Source organism: Lissotriton helveticus, chromosome 12, assembly GCF_964261635.1.
Source record: "Lissotriton helveticus chromosome 12, aLisHel1.1, whole genome shotgun sequence".
Classification (NCBI taxonomy): domain Eukaryota; kingdom Metazoa; phylum Chordata; class Amphibia; order Caudata; family Salamandridae; genus Lissotriton; species Lissotriton helveticus.
This window is the reverse complement of record NC_136073.1, coordinates 146073017-146097124: the sequence shown is the minus strand read 5'-3', so window position 1 is coordinate 146097124 and position 24108 is coordinate 146073017. Positions and strand designations below refer to the sequence as shown.

Below are 24108 nucleotides of genomic sequence, written 5' to 3'. Positions count from 1 at the left end.
CTGTCCCAGTGCATGATGGGAACAGGGCAAACCAAACTACCAAGCCAATTCTTACACTGGGAAGGAAACAAGCTACCGGGGACCGGTTTCTGGCATTTCAGCCGTCGTCGGCCCGGCTTGCTTGAATCCTGATGGTGCAATGAGCAAGGGACTCACATCTGAGTATACCCTTCCACGCTTAGGGTGGACAACATATTTAACAACAAGGGGTGGTGATGGACAGAGTTTCTGAATTAAGCAGAATACTCTCACCCAGTCAAGAGATCAGGGCTAGATCCAACACCGTTTTTTAGCTCACTGCACCATCCCAGTTCAGAACCTAGCTATATGCAAATTAGTCTGTTCCTGTCCCAGTGCATGATGGGAACAGGGCAAACCAAACTACCAAGCCAATTCTTACACTGGGAAGGAAACAAGCTACCGGGGACCGGTTTCTGGCATTTCAGCCGTCGTCGGCCCGGCTTGCTTGAATCCTGATGGTGCAATGAGCAAGGGACTCACATCTGAGTATACCCTTCCACGCTTAGGGTGGACAAAATATTTAACAACAAGGGGTGGTGATGGACAGAGTTTCTGAATTAAGCAGAATACTCTCACCCAGTCAAGAGATCAGGGCTAGATCCAACACAGTTTTTTAGCTCACTGCACCATCCCAGTTCAGAACCTGGCTATATGCAAATTAGTCTGTTCCTGTCCCAGTGCATGATGGGAACAGGGCAAACCAAACTACCAAGCCAATTCTTACACTGGGAAGGAAACAAGCTACCGGGGACCGGTTTCTGGCATTTCAGCCGTCGTCGGCCCGGCTTGCTTGAATCCTGATGGTGCAATGAGCAAGGGACTCACATCTGAGTATACCATTCCACGCTTAGGGTGGACAAAATATTTAACAACAAGGGGTGGTGATGGACAGAGTTTCTGAATTAAGCAGAATACTCTCACCCAGTCAAGAGATCAGGGCTAGATCCAGCACCGTTTTTTAGCTCACTGCACCATCCCAGTTCAGAACCTAGCTATATGCAAATTAGTCTGTTCCTGTCCCAGTGCATGATGGGAACAGGGCAAACCAAACTACCAAGCCAATTCTTACACTGGGAAGGAAACAAGCTACCGGGGACCGGTTTCTGGCATTTCAGCCGTCGTCGGCCCGGCTTGCTTGAATCCTGATGGTGCAATGAGCAAGGGACTCACATCTGAGTATACCCTTCCACGCTTAGGGTGGACAAAATGTTTAACAACAAGGGGTGGTGATGGACAGAGTTTCTGAATTAAGCAGAATACTCTCACCCAGTCAAGAGATCAGGGCTAGATCCAACACCGTTTTTTAGCTCACTGCACCATCCCAGTTCAGAACCTGGCTATATGCAAATTAGTCTGTTCCTGTCCCAGTGCATGATGGGAACAGGGCAAACCAAACTACCAAGCCAATTCTTACACTGGGAAGGAAACAAGCTACCGGGGACCGGTTTCTGGCATTTCAGCCGTCGTCGGCCCGGCTTGCTTGAATCCTGATGGTGCAATGAGCAAGGGACTCACATCTGAGTATACCCTTCCACGCTTAGGGTGGACAAAATATTTAACAACAAGGGGTGGTGATGGACAAAGTTTCTGAATTAAGCAGAATACTCTCACCCAGTCAAGAGATCAGGGCTAGATCCAACACCGTTTTTTATCTCACTGCACCATCCCAGTTCAGAACCTGGCTATATGCAAATTAGTCTGTTCCTGTCCCAGTGCATGATGGGAAGAGGGCAAACCAAACTACCAAGCCAATTCTTACACTGGGAAGGAAACAAGCTACCGGGGACCGGTTTCTGGCATTTCAGCCGTCGTCGGCCCGGCTTGCTTGAATCCTGATGGTGCAATGAGCAAGTATGGCCACTATAGGTGTGGCAGGGTATACTCAGACATGAGTCCCTTGCTCACTGCTCCATCAGGATTCAAGCAAGCCGGGCCGACGACGGCTGAAATGCCAGAAACCGGTCCCCGAAAGCTTGTCTCCTTTCTGGTAAAGAATTGGCTTGTTAATTTGGTCTGCCCTGTTCCCATGATGCACTGGGCCAGGGACAGACTAATTTGCATATAGCCAGGTTCTGAGCTGGGATGGGGCAGTGAGCTAAATAACGGTGATGGATCAAGCCCTGATCTTTGGACTGGGTAAGAGTGGTCTGCTTAATTCAGACACTCTGTTCATCACCACCCCCTTTTCTGAATCGTTTTTGGCCACTATAGGTGTGGCAGGGTATACTCAGACATGAGTCCCTTGCTCACTGCTCCATCAGGATTCAAGCAAGCCGGGCCGACGACGGCTGAAATGCCAGAAAACGGTCCCCGGAAGCTTGTCTCCTTTCTGGTAAAGAATTGGCTTGGTAGTTTGGTCTGCCCTGTTCCCATGATGCACTGGGCCAGGGACAGACTAATTTGCATATAGCCAGGTTCTGAGCTGGGATGGGGCAGTGATCTAAATAATGGTGATGGATCAAGCCCTGATCTTTGGACTGGGTAAGAGTGGTCTGCTTAATTCCCACACTCTGTTCATCACCACCCCCTTTTCTGAATCGTTTTTGGCCACTGTAGGTGTTGCAGGGTATACTCAGACATGAGTCCCTTGCTCACTGCTCCATCGGGATTCAAGCAAGCCGGGCCGACGACGGCTGAAATGCCAGAAACCGGTCCCCGGAAGCTTGTCTCCTTTCTGGTAAAGAATTGGCTTGGTAGTTTGGTCTGCCCTGTTCCCATGATGCACTGGGCCAGGGACAGACTAATTCGCATACAGCCAGGTTCTGAGCTGGGATGGGGCAGTGAGCTAAATAATGGTGATGGATCAAGCCCTGATCTTTGGACTGGGTAAGAGTGGTCTGCTTAATTCAGACACTCTGTTCATCACCACCCCCTTTTCTGAATCGTTTTTGGCCACTATAGGTGTTGCAGGGTATACTCAGACATGAGTCCCTTGCTCACTGCTCCATGGGGATTCAAGCAAGCCGGGCCGACGACGGCTGAAATGCCAGAAACCGGTCCCCGGAAGCTTGTCTCCTTTCTGGTAAAGAATTGGCTTGGTAGTTTGGTCTGCCCTGTTCCCATGATGCACTGGGCCAGGGACAGACTAATTTGCATATAGCCAGGCTCTGAGCTGGGATGGGGCAGTGAGCTAAATAACGGTGATGGATCAAGCCCTGATCTTTGGACTGGGTAAGAGTGGTCTGCTTAATTCAGACACTCTGTTCATCACCACCCCCTTTTCTGAATAGTTTTTGGCCACTATAGGTGTGGCAGGGTATACTCAGACATGAGTCCCTTGCTCACTGCTCCATCAGGATTCAAGCAAGCCGGGCGGACGATGGCTGAAATGCCAGAAACCGGTCCCCGGAAGCTTGTCTCCTTTCTGGTAAAGAATTGGCTTGGTAGTTTGGTCTGCCCTGTTCCCATGATGCACTGGGCCAGGGACAGACTAATTTGCATATAGCCAGGTTCTGAACTGGGATGGGGCAGTGAGCTAAATAACGGTGATGGATCAAGCCCTGATCTTTGGACTGGGTAAGAGTGGTCTGCTTAATTCAGACACTCTGTTCATCACCACCCCCTTTCTGAATCGTTTTTGGCCACTATAGGTGTGGCAGGGTATACTCAGACATGAGTCCCTTGCTCACTGCTCCATCAGGATTCAAGCAAGCCGGGCCGACGACGGCTGAAATGCCTGAAACCGGTCCCTGGAAGCTTGTCTCCTGTCTGGTAAAGAATTGGCTTGGTAGTTTGGTCTGCCCTGTTCCCATGATGCACTGGGCCAGGGACAGACTAATTTGCATATAGCCAGGTTCTGAGCTGGGATGGGGCAGTGAGCTAAATAACGGTGATGGATCAAGCCCTAATCTTTGGACTGGGTAAGAGTGGTCTGCTTAATTCAGACACTCTGTTCATCACCACCCCCTTTTCTGAATCGTTTTTTGGCCACTATAGGTGTGGCAGGGTATACTCAGACATGAGTCCCTTGCTCACTGCTCCATCAGGATTCAAGCAAGCCAGGCCGACGACGGCTGAAATGCCAGAAACCGGTCCCCGGAAGCTTGTCTCCTTTCTGGTAAAGAATTGGCTTGGTGGTTTGGTCTGCCCTGTTCCCATGATGCACTGGGCCAGGGACAGACTAATTTGCATATACCCAGGTTCTGAGCTGGGATGGGGCAGTGAGCTAAATAACGGTGATGGATCAAGCCCTGATCTTTGGACTGGGTAAGATTGGTCTGCTTAATTCAGACACTCTGTTCATCACCACCCCCTTTTCTGAATCGTTTTTGGCCACTATAGGTGTGGCAGGGTATACTCAGACATGAGTCCCTTGCTCACTGCTCCATCAGGATTCAAGCAAGCCGGGCCGACGACGGCTGAAATGCACGAAACCGGTCCCCGAAAGCTTGTCTCCTTTCTGGTAAAGAATTGGCTTGGTAGTTTGGTCTGCCCTGTTCCCATGATGCACTGGGCCAGGGACAGACTAATTTGCATATAGCCAGGTTCTGAGCTGGGATGGGGCAGTGATCTAAATAATGGTGATGGATCAAGCCCTGATCTTTGGACTGGGTAAGAGTGGTCTGCTTAATTCCCACACTCTGTTCATCACCACCCCCTTTTCTGAATCGTTTTTGGCCACTGTAGGTGTTGCAGGGTATACTCAGACATGAGTCCCTTGCTCACTGCTCCATCGGGATTCAAGCAAGCCGGGCCGACGACGGCTGAAATGCCAGAAACCGGTCCCCGGAAGCTTGTCTTCTTTCTGGTAAAGAATTGGCTTGGTAGTTTGGTCTGCCCTGTTCCCATGATGCACTGGGCCAGGGACAGACTAATTTGCATATAGCCAGGTTCTGAGCTGGGATGGGGCAGTGAGCTAAATAATGGTGATGGATCAAGCCCTGATCTTTGGACTGGGTAAGAGTGGTCTGCTTAATTCAGACACTCTGTTCATCACCACCCCCTGTTCTGAATCGTTTTTGGCCACTATAGGTGTTGCAGGGTATACTCAGACATGAGTCCTTGCTCACTGCTCCATCAGGATTCAAGCAAGCCGGGCGGACGATGGCTGAAATGCCAGAAACCGGTCCCCGGAAGCTTGTCTCCTTTCTGGTAAAGAATTGGCTTGGTAGTTTGGTCTGCCCTGTTCCCATGATGCACTGGGCCAGGGACAGACTAATTTGCATATAGCCAGGTTCTGAACTGGGATGGGGCAGTGAGCTAAATAACGGTGATGGATCAAGCCCTGATCTTTGGACTGGGTAAGAGTGGTCTGCTTAATTCAGACACTCTGTTCATCACCACCCCCTTTTCTGAATCGTTTTTGGCCACTATAGGTGTGGCAGGGTATACTCAGACATGAGTCCCTTGCTCACTGCTCCATCAGGATTCAAGCAAGCCGGGCCGACGACGGCTGAAATGCCTGAAACCGGTCCCTGGAAGCTTGTCTCCTGTCTGGTAAAGAATTGGCTTGGTAGTTTGGTCTGCCCTGTTCCCATGATGCACTGGGCCAGGGACAGACTAATTTGCATATAGCCAGGTTCTGAGCTGGGATGGGGCAGTGAGCTAAATAACGGTGATGGATCAAGCCCTGATCTTTGGACTGGGTAAGAGTGGTCTGCTTAATTCAGACACTCTGTTCATCACCACCCCCTTTTCTGAATCGTTTTTTGGCCACTATAGGTGTGGCAGGGTATACTCAGACATGAGTCCCTTGCTCACTGCTCCATCAGGATTCAAGCAAGCCGGGCCGACGACGGCTGAAATGCCAGAAACCGGTCCCCGGAAGCTTGTCTCCTTTCTGGTAAAGAATTGGCTTGGTGGTTTGGTCTGCCCTGTTCCCATGATGCACTGGGCCAGGGACAGACTAATTTGCATATACCCAGGTTCTGAGCTGGGATGGGGCAGTGAGCTAAATAACGGTGATGGATCAAGCCCTGATCTTTGGACTGGGTAAGATTGGTCTGCTTAATTCAGACACTCTGTTCATCACCACCCCCTTTTCTGAATCGTTTTTGGCCACTATAGGTGTGGCAGGGTATACTCAGACATGAGTCCCTTGCTCACTGCTCCATCAGGATTCAAGCAAGCCGGGCCGACGACGGCTGAAATGCACGAAACCGGTCCCCGAAAGCTTGTCTCCTTTCTGGTAAAGAATTGGCTTGGTAGTTTGGTCTGCCCTGTTCCCATGATGCACCGGGCCAGGGACAGACTAATTTGCATATAGCCAGGTTCTGAGCTGGGATGGGGCAGTGAGCTAAATAACGGTGATGGATCAAGCCCTGATCTTTGGACTGGGTAAGAGTGGTCTGCTTAATTCAGACACTCCGTTCATCACCACCCCCTTTTCTGAATCGTTTTTGGCCACTATAGGTGTGGCAGGGTATACTCAGACATGAGTCCCTTGCTCACTGCTCCATCAGGATTCAAGCAAGCCGGGCCGACGACAGCTGAAATGCCAGAAACCGGTCTCCGGAAGCTTGTCTCCTTTCTGGTAAAGAATTGGCTTGGTAGTTTGGTCTGCCCTGTTCCCATGATGCACTGGGCCAGGGACAGACTAATTTGCATATAGCCAGGTTCTGAGCTGGGATGGGGCAGTGAGCTAAATACGGGGATGGATCAAGCCCTGATCTTTGGACTGGGTAAGAGTGGTCTGCTTAATTCAGACACTCTGTTCATCACCACCCCCTTTTCTGAATCGTTTTTGGCCACTATAGGTGTGGCAGGGTATACTCAGACATGAGTCCCTTGCTCACTGCTCCATCAGGATTCAAGCAAGCCGGGCCGACGACGGCTGAAATGCCAGAAACCGGTCCCCGGAAGCTTGTCTCCTTTCTGGTAAAGAATTGGCTTGGTAGTTTGGTCTACCCTGTTCCCATGATGCACTGGGCCAGGGACAGACTAATTTGCATATAGCCAGGTTCTGAGCTGGGATGGGGCAGTGAGCTAAATAACGGTGATGGATCAAGCCCTGATCTTTGGACTGGGTAAGAGTGGTCTGCTTAATTCAGACACTCTGTTCATCACCACCCCCTTTTCTGAATCGTTTTTGGCCACTATAGGTGTGGCAGGGTATACTCAGACATGAGTCCCTTGCTCACTGCTCCATCAGGATTCAAGCAAGCCGGGCCGACGACGGCTGAAATGCCAGAAACCGGTCCCCGGAAGCTTGTCTCCTTTCTGGTAAAGAATTGGCTTGGTAGTTTGGTCTGCCCTGTTCCCATGATGCACTGGGCCAGGGACAGACTAATTTGCATATAGCCAGGCTCTGAGCTGGGATGGGGCAGTGAGCTAAATAACAGTGATGGATCAAGCCCTGATCTTTGGACTGGGTAAGAGTGGTCTGCTTAATTCAGACACTCTGTTCATCACCACCCCCTTTTCTGAATCGTTTTTGGCCACTATAGGTGTGGCAGGGTATACTCAGACATGAGTCCCTTGCTCACTGCTCCATCAGGATTCAAGCAAGCCGGGCCGACGACGGCTGAAATTCCAGAAACCGGTCCCCGGAAGCTTGTCTCCTTTCTGGTAAAGAATTGGCTTGGTAGTTTGGTCTGCCCTGTTCCCATGATGCACTGGGCCAGGGACAGACTAATTTGCATATAGCCAGGTTCTGAGCTGGGATGGGGCAGTGAGCTAAATAACGGTGATGGATCAAGCCCTGATCTTTGGACTGGGTAAGAGTGGTCTGCTTAATTCAGACACTCTGTTCATCACCACCCCCTTTTCTGATTCCTTTCCTCTTTCTGCACCCCTCTTGTCTGTTTCTGCATCCCTCTTCCCTGTTTCTGTACCTCTCTTGCCTCTATCTGCACCTCTCTTGTGTCTTTCTGCACTTCTTCTGTTTCTTTCTGCAGTTCTCTTGTATCTTTCTGCACCTCTTTCTTCTTTCTGTACCCCTCTTTCCTCTTTTCCCTTCCAATTACCTCTTTCTGCAGTTTTCTTTCTTCTTTCTGCACCCCTCTTGCCTCTTTCTATACTTGTATTCCCTCCTTCTGTACCTCTCCTATCTCTTTCTGCACTTTGGAACTAGCAAAAGCAAATGTCCTGGTCACTGGGTTGATGGTGCTCCACAATCGGAGTTACTGCACTGCCATAGACCTGTCACAAGGTATCATGCTCTTCAATAGTCATTAGTAAATCCGGAGGGTGGACGATGATCAGATTTGTGACTGAAGAAGAGTATATGGCCAGTTTCTGCTAGTATTCTGGGGGAAGAACATTCAGGGAGAGCTTGATGTTTCAACATTTGTTGGAGTTTATGAATAATCTAAGCTACCTGAATCTGTAGCTTGGCAACAGGGTTCTCAGAATTTAGCAAAGTCGATTTTTCAGTAGCCCCATGTACTAGGACCAGAACTCTTGTCAACTCCAAATTACAGTCCATTTGAAGTACTGGAATACTTTTTTGTTGCATGGGGATTTGTAGATTGATACCACTGACTAATTTGTTGTCCTTTGTATGAGAGGAAAGAATCTGAACTCTGAAGGGGGGTTGCATGGAGGTTCAGAGGGTCAAGGAGGAACACATTTTTAGAGTCAAGTGTATCCTTTGTGGTTTTTATTCCCAATGAAGATGGCAGAAAGCTAGTAACCAAGCTAAGTATGAACACCTTATAGAAAGGAAATGTACCACAACTAAACCTTAGGCAATTTCAAATGTGTTACCTGTTAGTCCTATTTTTCTCTACCTGGGGCAGGTTAACATTACCTGAATCAGATCTTCTTTCTTGCATTTGATAGGCATCATATTCTAACTCATGTGCATTTTATTGATTTCCTTTGATATTTTCATTTGATAGGCATCACATTCTAACTCATGTGCATTTTATTGTTTTCCTTTGATATTTTTCATTTCCTTAATGAAAGGCTTCTCTGAACATCACTCTTCTTTTTACCTTTTTGAGCAGCTACCCTTGCCTCTGCAGAGGTTCACAACTCCTTTCTCCTAAAGCAGAGGGAAAATGAGCTGAAAGAGAGACAAGAAACTTACAAGTGAGTTATTCTATGTTATGTGAACTTATATAGCGTTAAGACTTTAGCAACTGAGATACGAAAATCTAACTCCCTGTAGTTTATAGGTCATCCTTATACTGTCAGAACTTTAATAATGACAATTTATACAGGCACACTAACGTAAGTAATTTATAATTTAGCCAGACGCATTTAAGGAAAGGTTTGCTTTCAATTGGCGGGTGGGGGGGTTTCTTTCTTCAGTGAAAAGTGACAATCTTTGGTATTGAACAGCATCCTCTATGGGTGATCTGATTAATTGTACAACAAGAACTCAGGTCACTTTCTTTCATTTTTGTGAGAGTCACCCCCTCGTATTGTTACTGTGCTGACTGAATAATGTGTATAGAGTTTTAGAAGGGCTATCCCTAGTAGAAAAATTTAAAGGGCACTGCAATCTTACAAATACAATAATTGGGCGATGTTGCAGATTTCACCCTACACTACCACAACTTAGGTACCAAATTCCCCTTTTCCTCTTTGGGATCATTTTCCAAAATATACCCTTTGACACTTGCCTCATTGTTCAGCACTTACTCCAGTGAGCTTTGTGCTATAATAAGCACCTCTATATAGATATAAACATACATGCATACATATAATATATAGGCCAAGCAGAGGGAAATGCCTCTGTTGGGGTCACACTGACCTTTAGGGCAATTTGGCAGAGCCCAAAAGGCTGGTGTGAGAGGTCAGTTTGTGAATCTGTTTGTATGGTCTAGTGGGCCAGTTTATATTGTTTATCTCTAATTACCACACAAATTGCATGCAAAAAAATGCAAGTGAATACAGTTATCCAAACAGTGCAAAACATCTGTGCAACCTGTCTTTGCAAGTTTAAAACTGCTCTGATTTGGAAATGTGGGCCATGTTTAGCTATCTGATTCGCTTAAGGGAGCCACTTTTAATCCAGTGCTCGGACCAATGTTCTGACACAGTCAGCCCCTGGCGCCTGTTGAGGAATGCCTAATAGAACGTTTTAAAGGACAGCTGTTTCAGTACTGATGCAATATTTGAAAACGAAGTGGCTTATTCATACACATCTGGTTTACGTTAATGCATTTTGGTGCTGGTGTGTGCATCAGCACACTAACAAACATTAGTTATGCAGGTTTAAGCTCCTCCAACCACTTTAATGTGTGGCAAAGAGCTGCAGTTATAATTTAACAAAAACATCCAGTGCTTTTCAGCTTGCTCTATGTGCTGCCTCAGGACATTACCAGGCTAGTCACCATCGACCCTGCTCAGTCACTTCCATCTGCAACCTGCAACCACCTAGAGACCTTGTAAGTCATGGGCAATGTGGACACTGGCCTAGGGCCCGAGCCTGTGAGGGAGTCAGTTACAGATATTGTAGAGGAATGTTGTGCTTATATTTCATGCTGGAAGCACTTCTGTTAGGGACAGATCAGTTCAGCAGAGCACTGAACTGATCCTGAGTGCAATGAGGGTTGTGTCGTAGTGCGGGTAAGATTGAAGGATTTGGCTAAAAAGGACATAAGATTCAGCAACTATTTTTTTGGGTCTTTCACCTTCAGGTAACTGATTATAAAATAACACACACCTTAAATGAAAGACAAATGCAAGTTAAAGTGAGTGGTCGGAAATGCACTCTTTTTTGTTATGAAACGTTAGTAAGTTAAGGCTATTACTGCAGGTGAGCGTATGCAGAGAAACTGAATTGAATCCTGGTTGGTGTTGTGGGGGATAGTGACTTATTTATTTATTTATTTATTTATTTATAAAGTTTTGTATAGCACGATCATGACCCTAGTGGATATCAGAGCTCTTTCCAGGAAGGGAGGGTAGAGTATAATTAAAATAACTTACATGTTCACATCTATAATGGAGTAAAGTGCCTTGAGAATACACAAATTACTACGCTTGTTATCAGAGGAAGTCAGTGAAGAAAAGGTCTGGCATCATATTAAGAGTCACTGGTATGGTCACCATCGATATAACACAGAAGGGATAACTTAAGGTAAAAACTTGTTCATCAGAAAAGATTTTGCCCCTTTTTTTAAGGAAGCAGTAGATGTGATTAGGCGAATGTCCGGTGGTAGAGAGTTCCATATCTTAGGAGCGGCACCTGAGAAAGCTCTGTATCCTGTTTTCTTTTAATTGAAACATTGTGGTCTCAGTAGCAGGGCGTTTGCACTTCGCAATGGTCTGCAACCACCTAATCTTTCTTTTTTTTGAGCCAAACATCTGGGGATATTGAAATGTAGAGCTTTATGCGTCATGCATGCTTTCTCTAGTTGAATTCTTGCCTCATAATATATAGCCAGTTCAGGGATATTGGAGCTGGGGAAATGTGCTTGTTTCTTTTTGTTTCTGAGACAAATCTGGCAGCCCCAATAAGGGAGGCCCTTAGAGGGCCAAATTGTATCTAGGTAGGCCGGTTAGTGTGGCACTACTGTACTCCACTCTGGGCAAAACAAGAGCTTAAACTGCATGCTTGAGGTACTCCTGAGGGAGGTAAGGTTTAAGTTTCCCTAGAAATCTCTTCTGACAATTCGCTCCTTTGGTGACTGTGATGATGTGATCCTGCATATTCAAGTGCTTGTCTAATGTAATTCCCAAGGATCTAGCAGAGTCATGATGTGAGATGAACAGATTAGTGCTATAAGATGTTTCATCCAGAGATCAATTTTGGGGATATTGTTCAGAGGTGAGATGAGTAGGAATTCCGTTTTGGCGGCGTTGAGCTCGAGGAAATTTTCGGTGAGCCAAAGATGTGTGTTTTGTAGAATAGAGTAAAGGGATATGATGTAATCTGGGGATGAGATTTTGAGATATAATTGCGTATTGTCAGCATACATATAATAATGAATGTTAGCAGATTTTAAGGAGTCTGTTAGAGGTTCCATGAATATATTGAAGCGAATTAGTGAGAGGGCGGATCCCTGTGGAACACCCAGAGTGACCGCGGAAGGCTTAGAAAGGATTGGTTCATCTTGACTCGTTAGGATTCATTGTGGAGGAATGAAGTAAGCAATTGCAATAGGACCCCTGATAAGCCCTTCCTTCATTCAAATAGGGTCAACATACTATCATGTTTAACAGTGTATAAGGCAGAAGATAAGTCAAGCAGTACCAGAAGGCATGATTCGTTTGGATCCAGCATTTTTATATGTCATCCACCACGTACGTGAATGCTGATTCAGTGCTGTGACCATGACGGAAGCCTGATTGGTGTTGGTCAAGGAGTTGGAAATTGGTAGAGGGTCAATAAAATGATTAGGTGGGTTTAAGGATGATAGGATGTTGTAGATATCATTGATTGATGGGAAAGTGTGCCAGGTGGCGTTATTTTTGAGGAAGTGCCTGGCTTGATTGTTTGATTTACCAGGCTGGGGGGGGGGTGTGGAAAGGTGACTGAGGCCAAAGGAGTGGTTCCTTTGCTGATTGAAGTTCATTCTCACTATTTGTTGTTTTCTCCAGGAAGGAGGAGGCAAACTCTTTGCAATTTGGGATAGTGATGGCTCCATTGTCAATTGGGTTTGATACATTGCATAATTGTTGCTTGAGGATTTTGAATAGTGTTTTGGGTCAATTTTTGGCTTGGTCAATCTGAGATCTAAAAAAGTCAGCTTTCGTGTTTCTTATCCTTGTGTTGTGCATGTTCCTCACTGATCTTAAGTATTTTAGGAGCTCCAAGGAGGGAGAAGATCTCCAAGCTCTTTCTGTTGATCTGAGATTGCGTCTTTCAGAGTTCAAGTTGTCATTGAACCAGGGCTTGGAGACTTTACTCAATAAATTATTTTGTTGAAGGGGCAAACAAATTAAGACCTTCCAATATGGATGTATTGTAGAATTCTGTGACGTCATGGACATCATCCATGTTGGTCTGAGGAGTCAAGGTATTGTTACCGTGGTTGAACGAATCATTGGCATTCATGTCCCGGAGATTTCCTTTCCATTGTTGTGTTTTCTTCGGTTGTTCTCTCTTCTGAGTCACCTTTATATTGATGAGGAAGGTGATGCAGTAATGGTCAGTCCAGTTACAGGGGCTAATGGACTTCAACATAATGTTGTCCATCTTTGAGATGATGAGATCCAAAGTCTCACCCTAGTTAGTCGGACTGTCACAGAATTGGGTCAACTCATGGTCTTATATAAAAGACTTCAGGCTATTTACTGCCTGGTCCTTTGGGTCATTCCAGTGGCGGTTAAAGTCTCTGAGGAAAATCTGGGATACTTGAGAGTTATCATTGGTTGTGATGACCTCCATGATTTGTTGATGAATGGTAAATTATCACCAGGTGGGTGGTAGAAGGCATGCAGTTTACAACTAGTTTCATTATTGCTAGTGATGTTAATGTATAAATATTCACATGCAGGTAAGTTGATTGATTCTGCCTGAGATTCTGAGAGGGTATTGCAGTCGATGCAGACTATTCCCGACCATATTTCTTTGGTCTAGCTAGTTGAATGACCCTGTGACTAGCGGGGACAAGTAGGTCTATAATAGGGTGAGATGATCTGTTTAACCAGGTTTCAGTGAGGATAGCAATATCAAATTTATGTGTGAGTATTTGGTCATAAATATTGGCCGCATGTTTATTAGCCGATCTCCAATTGAGGAGCATACATTTCGGTTTGCTATTGGTGTGAGGCTAGTCTTCCTGTGATATGTTAATACTCTTGAGGTTATCCTTGTTTATCGCTCTCTGTTTGCAGGTCAGTTCTCTGAAGGGGTTAGCCTGGATTGTTTGGATTTGATTCCGGCCAGCCTTATTGGTAACTTTCTTTGGGGCATAAGTGAAGAGCAAGTCATGGATATGATTATCTGATAGATCTTTTCTCAATCTCCTCGGTTGGGAAGTGGCGTTGGGGAAGGGTATTGTTTTTGAACCAGGATTGTGAGTGTGGGGGACATAATACGGTAGCGTATCTGTTTGAGGGTTGGTCCTGGTCATGAAGGCCCTATTATTTCTATGATTAAGACTTAGCTCCAAGGTGATGGATGTGAGTCCTTGTAGATCTTCCTTGAGATGGAGCAAGCTATGAGAGATCTCACTAAATCGCATCTCCAAATAGGTATGTTTACAGGTAGTTATGATTTGAGAGGCGTAAACCAAGTAGAGAGGGAGGCCACATGAGGATTCAAGGTGAGGAGAGTGGATATATGAGAGAGACTATTGATAGGCGCATGGGGTACTTGTGGGTCAGGGAGGTTTTGATGAGGTCCTGGCTGAGTATTAATTGATGCTTGGGGATGGGGCGCAGTAGGGGTGAATAAGGGGTGGTCAAGGGACCAGGGGGCCTTCAGTTAGATAGATGAGGGAATATAGGTTTGTATAAATGTTTTTTTGGGTAGAGAGGGGATTATGGGGGTAAGTGGGGGTGCCTTGCTGGGGGTGTAGGGAAAGAAAGTGAGAGCTCATTTGAAAGAAAGGGTCCGGTGATGGAGGAATCTATGCTTGCCCTAGTAGTGGCTAGAGAAGACAAAGCAATAATTCTGCCAGTCATGGATTGATTCTTAGGCCCTGTTGGAGAGGAGAGATCTAGAATGGGTATAATAACAGAGAAGGTGGAGTAGTAATCCCTGAAGCCTGGAGGTGAGCTGCGTGAGGTTGGAGTAGGAATGGGAGTTGGAGGGGGAGAGGTTGCTTCTTTGAGGTCACTAAGGGGATTTTGGGAGGGAAGGTGGATCTTGTTGTTCACCATATTCTTGAGGATAGGTACGATCTTGTCCACTACTGTCAGTTTTTCATTCGAGGATTGTATTAGAATGTTTTCGTTGTTGTATATAGATATGGTAACATCCGCCCTGCAGAAGGGCGAAGGAGAGATAGATATTCCAAGACCATGGGGTGTTTTCCTGGTGTAGGAAATTTGCAGTATGGGGTATAATATATTCCTCCATTGAGCTCGTCATTTAGTGTAAAGAATTAGGTCATTGGTTAGAGTTCCCGTGCTGGAGCATAAGTATGGGCCTGAGATAAGTTTTTCAGGGTATGTTTTGAGTAATCAGTGCTTAAGTCTTTTTGCTGCATTTTTGGAGAGATTAGAAGGGTATTTTATAGTGAAGGCATTGAGGCCCGTGGGTTCCAATTTTGGGTCCATTGTCTTACAAACAAGGGTAATACCACAAGGAGTGTAGGACCAAGGTGAGGTCTTCTACCGGATCTCTAAACCCGTAGCGTGGAGAAAGGTATAAACAGTTGTACTGGCTAGTAACTTATGATTCTCAGTAGTCTGTAATAAGACTGTTGGAGAGTAATGCACCCTTCTGAATCCTGCAGGGGTTCTAAGGTCAGTCATGAAGGTATTCAAAAGATGTTAATAATGAATACTGGAATAAAATAAAATAATCACAGGTATTTACATTGAACAATTGTCTTAGTAGGTGCTATGGGGTCGGGAAAGAACTGTCCTATTGTAAGGCTCAGGTTTCCATCCTCTGTTTTTTACCTTTGACCAGGGTAAGTTGGCTGCCTATAGTCTATTTGAAATTGAAGTCCTCTTTTTCTTTTCTATAAATGAGGCTGAGATTTCACTCCTCTGTTTGTTTTTATGCAAGATCCATTTTGTATAGGGAGCACCTTAGGTCAGTGAAAGAGGGCATGTTTCAAAATGATGGCCAGGTCCCTTTTAGGTGATTCCTCCCTAGGGCCAAGGGTTTCATCCCCAGGAGAGCAGTATCAGACCACACTGTAATTCACATGGACATCCTTGCTGCACTGATGTGGGTGGGGGTGAAATCGCAGTTGCAAAGAGTCTGGCATGCAGAGCTCCACAGGAGATGATGACCGATATCCACTGCTGTATTTCCTCTATGGCCTACAGTGCTACTGCAAGGGCAAGCTGGCGGTGTCTCAACTCAGGACTGGAGCTCCAAGGTGAGAGGGGAGGCATCCACCATGAGTAGACAATAGCCCCAGCAGGCCACACTCACCCACTATCCTGTCACTCTGAGAGACCAGTCCGATATCCGGCTACAGGTAGGTGGATCAGCCGGGTTGGTCACTCCCCATACATTTCTTTTTCACTGGGAATGGGCCCGCTCCCAGGACCATTCTACAACCAGACCCCCCATCACTGGGCATGTCTCTGGGCCGTTCCCGTGCCCACCTTAGTCCCAGGCAGCTATTGGCTAATCACAGATTGCTGTACCCTGGCCGTGAGGTGCCCTCCTGATGTCTCCCTTTGTCTATCGAGGGCTTCTCAGTCGAGTCAAAGCTTGATCGTGCACACAAGCCTACCATGTCTGGGTGTTTGCTGTCGTAGCGGTAGCTCGAGGGGAGAGGATGGCAGGGGATCCACTGGGATATCCACCAAATGGTGATCCCTCACCCAGGAGCCTCCTCCTAGAGTTCCGTTGCAGTGGGTATCTTCGATTCGACTGGTTGACTTGGGTGTGTGTTAGTATATGTGTTGCATATATAAGTGTGTGTGTGTATATATTCACTTACAAACAAAGGTTATAGGGTGGTATAATTGTGCAACAGAATTTAAAAAAAACTTAGAAAGTCACTGAAAAAAACCAAAGGTTACAGGGACATTATAGTTAGGCTTGGATTTCACACACGCAAAAAATAATTTCAGCCATTATAGTTAGCTGAGCTAACTCTAACTCATGCCCCCGCAGTACACTGCTTATAGTCTCACTCACATATGACATCGCTCATGACATGGTCAGTGAGATCACTGATGTCACCACCGATGACATATCAAATGACATCCCTGATGTCATCATCCACAGAATCTCTGACGCACCCACTCCCACTTCAATACAACCTTTCATACAACCACTTCAACTTCTACACTACCATTCTCAAAACCATTGACACACCCATACCAGTACATATACACCCACTCATTGATTCATAGGTCTACACATGCATCCACTCAGTTATCCATACAGCCATTCACTCGCCAACTCACTCACTAATGCAGCCACTGATATCTCCACTCATAGACCCATACAGCCAGTCACACACAGTCACTCATATAGCTACTCACACACCTTCTCACTCACCTATAGAGTCAATCATATGGCCAATTACTCACCTATACAGTTATACAGACACACTCATTTATTTATACAGATTCTAACACATACTCACTCACCTATACAGTCACTGACACAAACACACACTCACCCATATTTCTACTCTTGCAATCACTCAGTCACACATACAGTGACTCATATGCTTCAGCACTTACCTATGCTTCATTTCACATATGCAGTTACTCAGTTTTATACCACTGACATATCCATTCACTCAGCGACACAGCCATCCACATGCTAACTCACCCATACAGCCCCATACATATATACTCACTAACCCATAACGCAACTGGCTGGCTCACCCACACACTCATCCATACAGGCAGTTACACACACTTGCACCCACCCACACAGACATTGAGACACCTATGCCAGTACTCAAACAACCAATCACTCACCCATACAGAAAGTCACATACCCACTCATACACCTATACAACCTCATAGACACCAACTGACAGACAGATACCGACATTTACACAAGTTACTCACCCATACATTCACTGAGACAATTTTTCACTTACATAGGTACTCACACACCCACTGGATCATCTAATAAGGTACTCATACACCCACTGATTCATCAATGCACCCTGGTATGTATATTTAACATTCTTAAACTTTTTTTAAAACATTCACAGTCAGTGGATGATGTCATCAGTAATGTCATTTGAGATGTTGTGAGTGATGTCACTGATCATGTCATGAATGATGTAATATGTGAGGTCATAAGCAGTGCATTGTGGGGGCACGAGTTATAGTTAGGTCAGCTAACTATGACTGCTGAATTTATCTGGTTTTGTGTGTGTGAAATCTGAGGCTAACTACTATGTCCCTGTAACCTTTGTTTTTTTCAGTGAATTTCTACGATTTTTAAAATTCTATTTCCTTACTCTAATGGCCATGTAAACTTTGTTATTTTCAGTGAATTTCTAAGGGGTTGGGTCTTCATCAAACTTGTTCGAAGCCAGCTGTGTAGGGCTTACAAGAGGTATAAGGAGGGCATCTTGTCCCACAAGGTCCATTAGTAGTAAAGTGGACTTCATCCCCAATAGGTAGTGTACCACAAGCCACATTTGCAGAATAGTGGAGAAAGGGGGCACATCCTCAGAACATCTTTTACCAATCCCGCTGTGTGGGACTTACTGGAGGAAACAGAAGAGGTAGTTGGCCCCCAAGGATGTCTTTGGGACCAGCTACCCCTCCTGTTATATCCAGTTAGTCCCATACAGCTGGATTGATCGCTGAGACATGGCACACTACTAGTAGGGGGATGAAGTGCCCTTGGCTCTTGAGAGTTCTTTGGGCCAACTAGCCCTCCTGTTACCTCTAATAAGACCCACACAGCTAGATTGCTGGTGAGAGGTCTTCAGAGGCCACAAATTCTTTCTCCACCACTCTGTACACATGCCTCCTCGCTCACTGCTGCTTGGGGAATTAAGTCCATTTTAGTCATGAGGTCCTCAGGAGGCAAAGGGACTTCATACCCCCACCAGCAGGGCACCAAGAGGCATGTTACAGAGTGGTGGAGAAAGAGGGCATAGCCTCTGACCACTTATCAGAAATGCTACTGTGTGGGGCTTACTGGAGGCAACACATGGTCACCTTGGTCCTTAAGGACCCTCAGCAGCTAAGGGGACTTCATCCCCAACCAGGAGAGCAACAGGAGGTGCGTTTGCAGAATAGTGGAGAAAGGGGGCTGGGCCTCGGCAATTTGCCTGCATTTATTTTAATGAAGGGGGTGCATGGCCCCTTTCCCTAAACCATTATGGGCCTGGGGACCCCATCCCCAGAGGCCTGAATCTTTTTAGAAAAAAATATTTGAAAAAGAAGAGGGGGGCCATGTGGTCCACCTCCCAGGCCAATTTTGGCCCAAGAACCTCATCCCCGGGCCCAGCTTTTCATTTCTTTGTTTGATTATAGTATGGGGGGCCGCATGCCCTCCACTTCCCTGATCCATTTTTAGTTCTGCAGACACCATCCCCCACACCTGCCCCTTTTAATGTTATTTTTTTGGGAAAAGGAAGAGGGCCGCCCTCTTGAGGCCAATTACAGCCCAAGGACCCCATCCCCAGTGGGCAGTTTTTTTTTAACCCCTGACAACGGCGTGAATTCTGCTGCGGGGCGGGTGAAAAAATTAGTGGGCGTGGTTCGGACGGCCCCCATCCATCTTCCGCACATGCCCAAAGTGATGTCGGATGGCGGGGGGCTGTCCGACACATCAAATGGGTTTAAGGGGAGGGGGACTGCAAAGCCCCCCTCCCCAGGCCGATTTCAGCTCCGGGAGCCCATCCTCCAGGACCCGGGCATTTTCTTTTCCTTAACATGGAGGGGACCGTGTGGTCCCCTCCTGGGCCATTTTTGGCCCTGGGGACCCCATCCCCCGGAGCATGGCCATCTCATTGGCGACCGCAGCGGGAGCCTGCATTGCTTTTTATACCCAGGGAGCGGCTAACATGCAGTTCCCTGGGAGTAAAACGCAAAGTGTGCTCCACATTGAGCAAGCGAGAGCACAGTGCTCTCACTTGCCCAAAAAGGAGCACACTGTTTGCTAAACATCCCAAAGCAAACTGTAATGTCCCAGGAAAGGGTACCCCAGGATATTGCTGGGGCCAGCCCTAGGGGTTGGCGATCCTCAGGACCATGTAGGGCTCCAGGGGGCGGGCGTACAGACCCCCTCCCATCTTGTGTATAGATAGCCCCAGGGAGGGGGTGATCTATGGGGCCAGGGGTCCGCAACAGACCCCCTTCATTAGTGTGTTGGTGGCCCAGGTAGGTGGCAGTCCCTACGGCTGCAAGGGGGAGGAGAAGCCCTCCACACATCATTATTTATTTATTTATTGTAGCCCCAGGAAGGTGATGGTCCCCAGGACAGGGGGGTCCACAAGGCCTCCCATATTGTTTCAATTAGCCCAAGGGAGGTGGCAGTCCCTGGGGCAGGGGGTCTGCAAAGCGCCCCCACATATCACACAATAACCCTAGGGAGGTGACAGTCCCCGGGGCTGTGGGAGGGTCCAGTCAGCCCATCCTCAGTAATAATAATATCCCTGGGAAGGTGGCATTCCCTGGGGTGTTCTAAGTCCATGTTCTGGGTTGTCTAATCATTGGGGGTATGGAAGAACCAATGAGACACTGATTGCTAGTCTGGTAGGGGAGTTTGGATACTAAGGTGAGTTTTGGCACACCCTAATTCACTGAGGTTCCAAGTCTCTATGCACAGTTCTGTGTAGGAGCAGAATCCCTGCAACAGTGCCACCTACTTTAGAAGCACTTTAAACATGTCTCTGGCCTGCTATTGCAGCCTGTATGTGTAGTTTAAACTGCCATTTGAACCTGGCAAAATACACATTTTGCCAGGCTAATACCTTCCCTTTTATGAAGTATGTCACCCCTAGGTTAGGCCCTGGATAGCCCAGAGGGCAGGATGCAGTGCATTTATAAAGTGGCACATTTACTTTTACATGTCCTGCTAGTGAAAAACCCTTCCATTCGATTTTCTCTACCGCAAGCCTAACTCTTCCATAGGATAAGATTAGAGTTACCTACTTACATTTAATAAGTTGTAATATCCAAATGGAGCAGGTAACTAGTTCTTGTTTTGGTGTCTTTGGAACTGCACTTAAAAATCCTACCTTATGGTGAATTCGGATTTTATAGTATACCTTTGAAAATCCACATTTAGAAAGTTATTTTAGAAAGAAGGGCAACCCAATAAACCATTGTATGCAATGGGTATGAACTATTTTGTAGCGTCACTGGCAAATGTGGGATTCAGTTCTAAGAACATAAGATTATCTATGTTCAATTTTCAATTATCTGTCCCAACAGGTCACAGTAACAGATCAAAAATAAATGTAATATATTTATAAAAATAATGATCTCAACAAAAGGCTTGTATTCAATAGATGACATTTCTTAAGGGTACAGATTATAAGGTTCTATGTAAACATTGATTATGCAAAACACAATTGATAGATTACACACCTCAACGATTATTGTCTGCAAAGTCCACTCAAATTATTCTCATTCCTTCATACACAATTAATCAATGTGATGATGTGCATCCAGACATTGTCACTAGATAGAGTAGGACTTGGCATTGATGTTTTGGTCTAAATGTGCAGAGTTCTCTAGGTCATTTTCAGTACAATTAAATTAAAGGAATTGTAAGGAAGACCCCGTAAGAATTCACAAAGAAAATCAACAGTGCATATGGTGAGCAATCACAAATAATTTGTTCGAGTCTAAACCTTACTGGTTAAGTAGTCAGCACATAAATCAAGTCTAGCAGAGTCCATCATTGTGTGCAGCATCTATTGCTCATAGAACAAGTTAAAAGCTTTTAGAAATGTGTCATTTTCCTGCCCTAGCCAGTGCAGTTGGCAGTTGGACTTCAGAAATTCCTTCTAAACAGTCACTCATAATAGAAAGCTTAGGTGTGCCTGGATGGACTGTCAATAGCAGTCAGTCAGTCAAACAAAACTTTATTTGGTTTGTTAAAACCTTAAAAGTATATTTACCACATTCCGTGAAAAGGAGAAAGAACAGCAGCATAACATGACAGTATACAACATAGAGAGAGAACAGCAGCATAACATGACAGTATTAAAACAGCAATTACACCTCAAGATACGTGTAGTTTAACTTCTCATGTTCCTTTTAAAATGGAGTATTATAACATTTATTTTATTAAAATCGCTAAAATCTTACCTATACATAACTCCTTCCGCATGCCGCTCTTACTACTGTTATACCTTGTTATGTTATGTTATGTTATTTTGTGGCTTTTATAGCGCACGGCTACTCAAAAGAGTGTCCCGGCGCTTTATTAACATCCTGGCAAACACAACACAATAAAAAGAAGAGAATGAAGAAGATAAAATCTAAGAGGCAAAAAGCCAGGTTTTCAAGCCCTTCCTTAAAGATAGCAGGTTAGGATTGCTACGTAGCGAGAGGGGCAGAGAGTTCCAAAGCTGAGGGGCCCGGAGCATAAAAGAACGACCTCCCAGGCGGGCCCTCTTCACACGAGGAACAATGGCGAGAAGCTTCGACTCTGATCTCAGAGATCGAGAAGGACGGTATGGCAGGAACCTCCTCTGCAGGTATTTTGCCCCAGTAGAATAGAAGGCCTTATGCGCGAGGGTCAGAGTTTTGAAGACTATCCGCTGTCGGATAGGCAGCCAGTGAAGCGATTGCAACAGGCCGGAAACATGAACTCGCCTGTGCAGACCAAAGATGGCGCGCGCCGCCTCATTCTGGACCACCTGCATCCGTTGCAGGAGGTATTCGGGCAGGCCAAGATATAAGATGTTAGCGTAGTCCAATCTTGAACCAATCAAGGCCTGCACCGTAATCCTCCTGTGATCCTCGGAAAGCAACGGAAAAAACTTCCGAAGCATGCGGAGAAGTCCAAAGCAAGTGCCCGTAAGGGCGAGGATCTGAGATCTTAAGGTCAAGCTGTTGTCAATTTTGACCCCCAGATTCTTCGCTAGCTGAGATGACTGCCTCGGAGGAGACATGTCCGCAGGCCACCACACCTGCCAGTCCGGGTCGGATTGACAGCCGAAGAAGAGTACCTCCGATTTATCTGAGTTGCACTTGAGGCTGTTCAGTTGGAACCATTTAAAAACAGCCCCAAGGCACTCGCGGATACTCTCTCCATCAAAATCCTCCCCTTTCCGGCAGGTGAAGAGCAGCTGGGTGTCATCCGCGTAGGATACGATCTGGGCACCGAAAGACTCGGCCAGAGCCGCCAGAGGGGTCATAAAGATGTTAAAAAGAGTCGGGCTCAATACAGAGCCCTGCGGGACTCCGACTCCCAATGGCGGCACCTCAGCGGAGGCTGAGGAAACCCAGACCGTCTGTCGGCGACCAGCTAAGAAAGATGTAAACCAGCTGAACACCGTCCCCCTCAGACTGATCTCATAAAGTCTGATGAGCAAGCCCTCATGGGGAACGGTGTCAAAGGCCGCCGACAGATCGAGCATGATCAGCATAGCTCTCCCACCCAAGTCTAGCGTCTCCTTGATGGCCTCAGACACCTCCAACAGCGCCGTCTCCGTACTCAGATTAGGGCGAAAGCCTGACTGAGTGGAATGGAGCAGATCATTAGATTCCAAAAAATTGGAGAGCATGCTGTGCACGTGCTTCTCCAGGGTCTTGGCCAGAGCCGGAAGAAGAGAAATAGGCCTATAGTTGGCCAAGACCTCAGGAGCCAGACCGGGCTTCTTGATAAGGGGGATAACCATGGCTTGCTTCCACGCCAAAGGAACCTCGCCTTGGCTCAAAGAGCAATTCAGGAGAGGGTTGACCAGCGGGTTAACTACCTCCGCCATCTTCGCCAAAAATTTGGCCGGGCATGGATCTAGTGGCGATCCAGATTTGAGATTGGCCAGAAGTGTCAGAGACGAGGCAGTTGAAATAGGCAGAAAATCTGACAGGACAGGCCCGAGGGGACCGATGTAACGGGACCAACCTCGGAGCCAGGCAAAGCAGCCGCCGGCCGCGGTGGAAAAGACTCCTGTATCAACTTGATTTTAGCCGTAAAGAAGCAAGCCAGATCCGACGCCCACTTCTGAGAGGGAACAGACTGGGCCGCATTCGACCGCGGGGCGATATATTCCCTGACGATCGTAAAGATCTCTTTACAGGAGTTCGAGGCATCCTCGATCCTCCTGGCGAAATAGCTTTTCTTCTCAACAAGAATGGCTCGGTGATAGGCTTTGACCCTAGTTCTATATTCAAGTCTGGCCTCTGAGTTGTACTGGGCTCGCCAGGTCCTTTCCGCCACCTTGCACTGCCTGCGAGAAGCAAGCAGCGCGCCAGTAAACCACGGGGCAGAAACCCGTTTGGGTAATGATCGAGGAGGCCTCAAAGGGGCCAGATCATTTAGCCTATCCTCAAACCAGGCCTGCAAGGATTCCAGGTCACTATCCAGAACCCCCGTAAGAGGGCAGGGATGTTCACACAGTGCTTTAGACAGCAATTCTGGAGTCACCCGGTGCAACGCCCTTGTCCCTAAACCAAGCTGCCTAGGGGCACTACTCCGAGGTTTCTCCTTGCCCAGTATATAAAACT

The 24108-nt window shown here is 46.6% G+C and overlaps 1 protein-coding gene across 1 annotated transcript in view; it reads left to right on the top strand.

The window, feature by feature from the left end:
* Positions 1-24108, top strand: part of LOC144797780 (hydroperoxide isomerase ALOXE3-like) — a 541969-nt gene that overhangs the window by 197302 nt on the left and 320559 nt on the right. The window contains exon 3 of the mRNA XM_078668542.1: positions 8910-8994. Coding sequence (XP_078524668.1) covers positions 8910-8994 — 85 coding nt within the window. The remainder of the gene's footprint in view (positions 1-8909; positions 8995-24108) is intronic.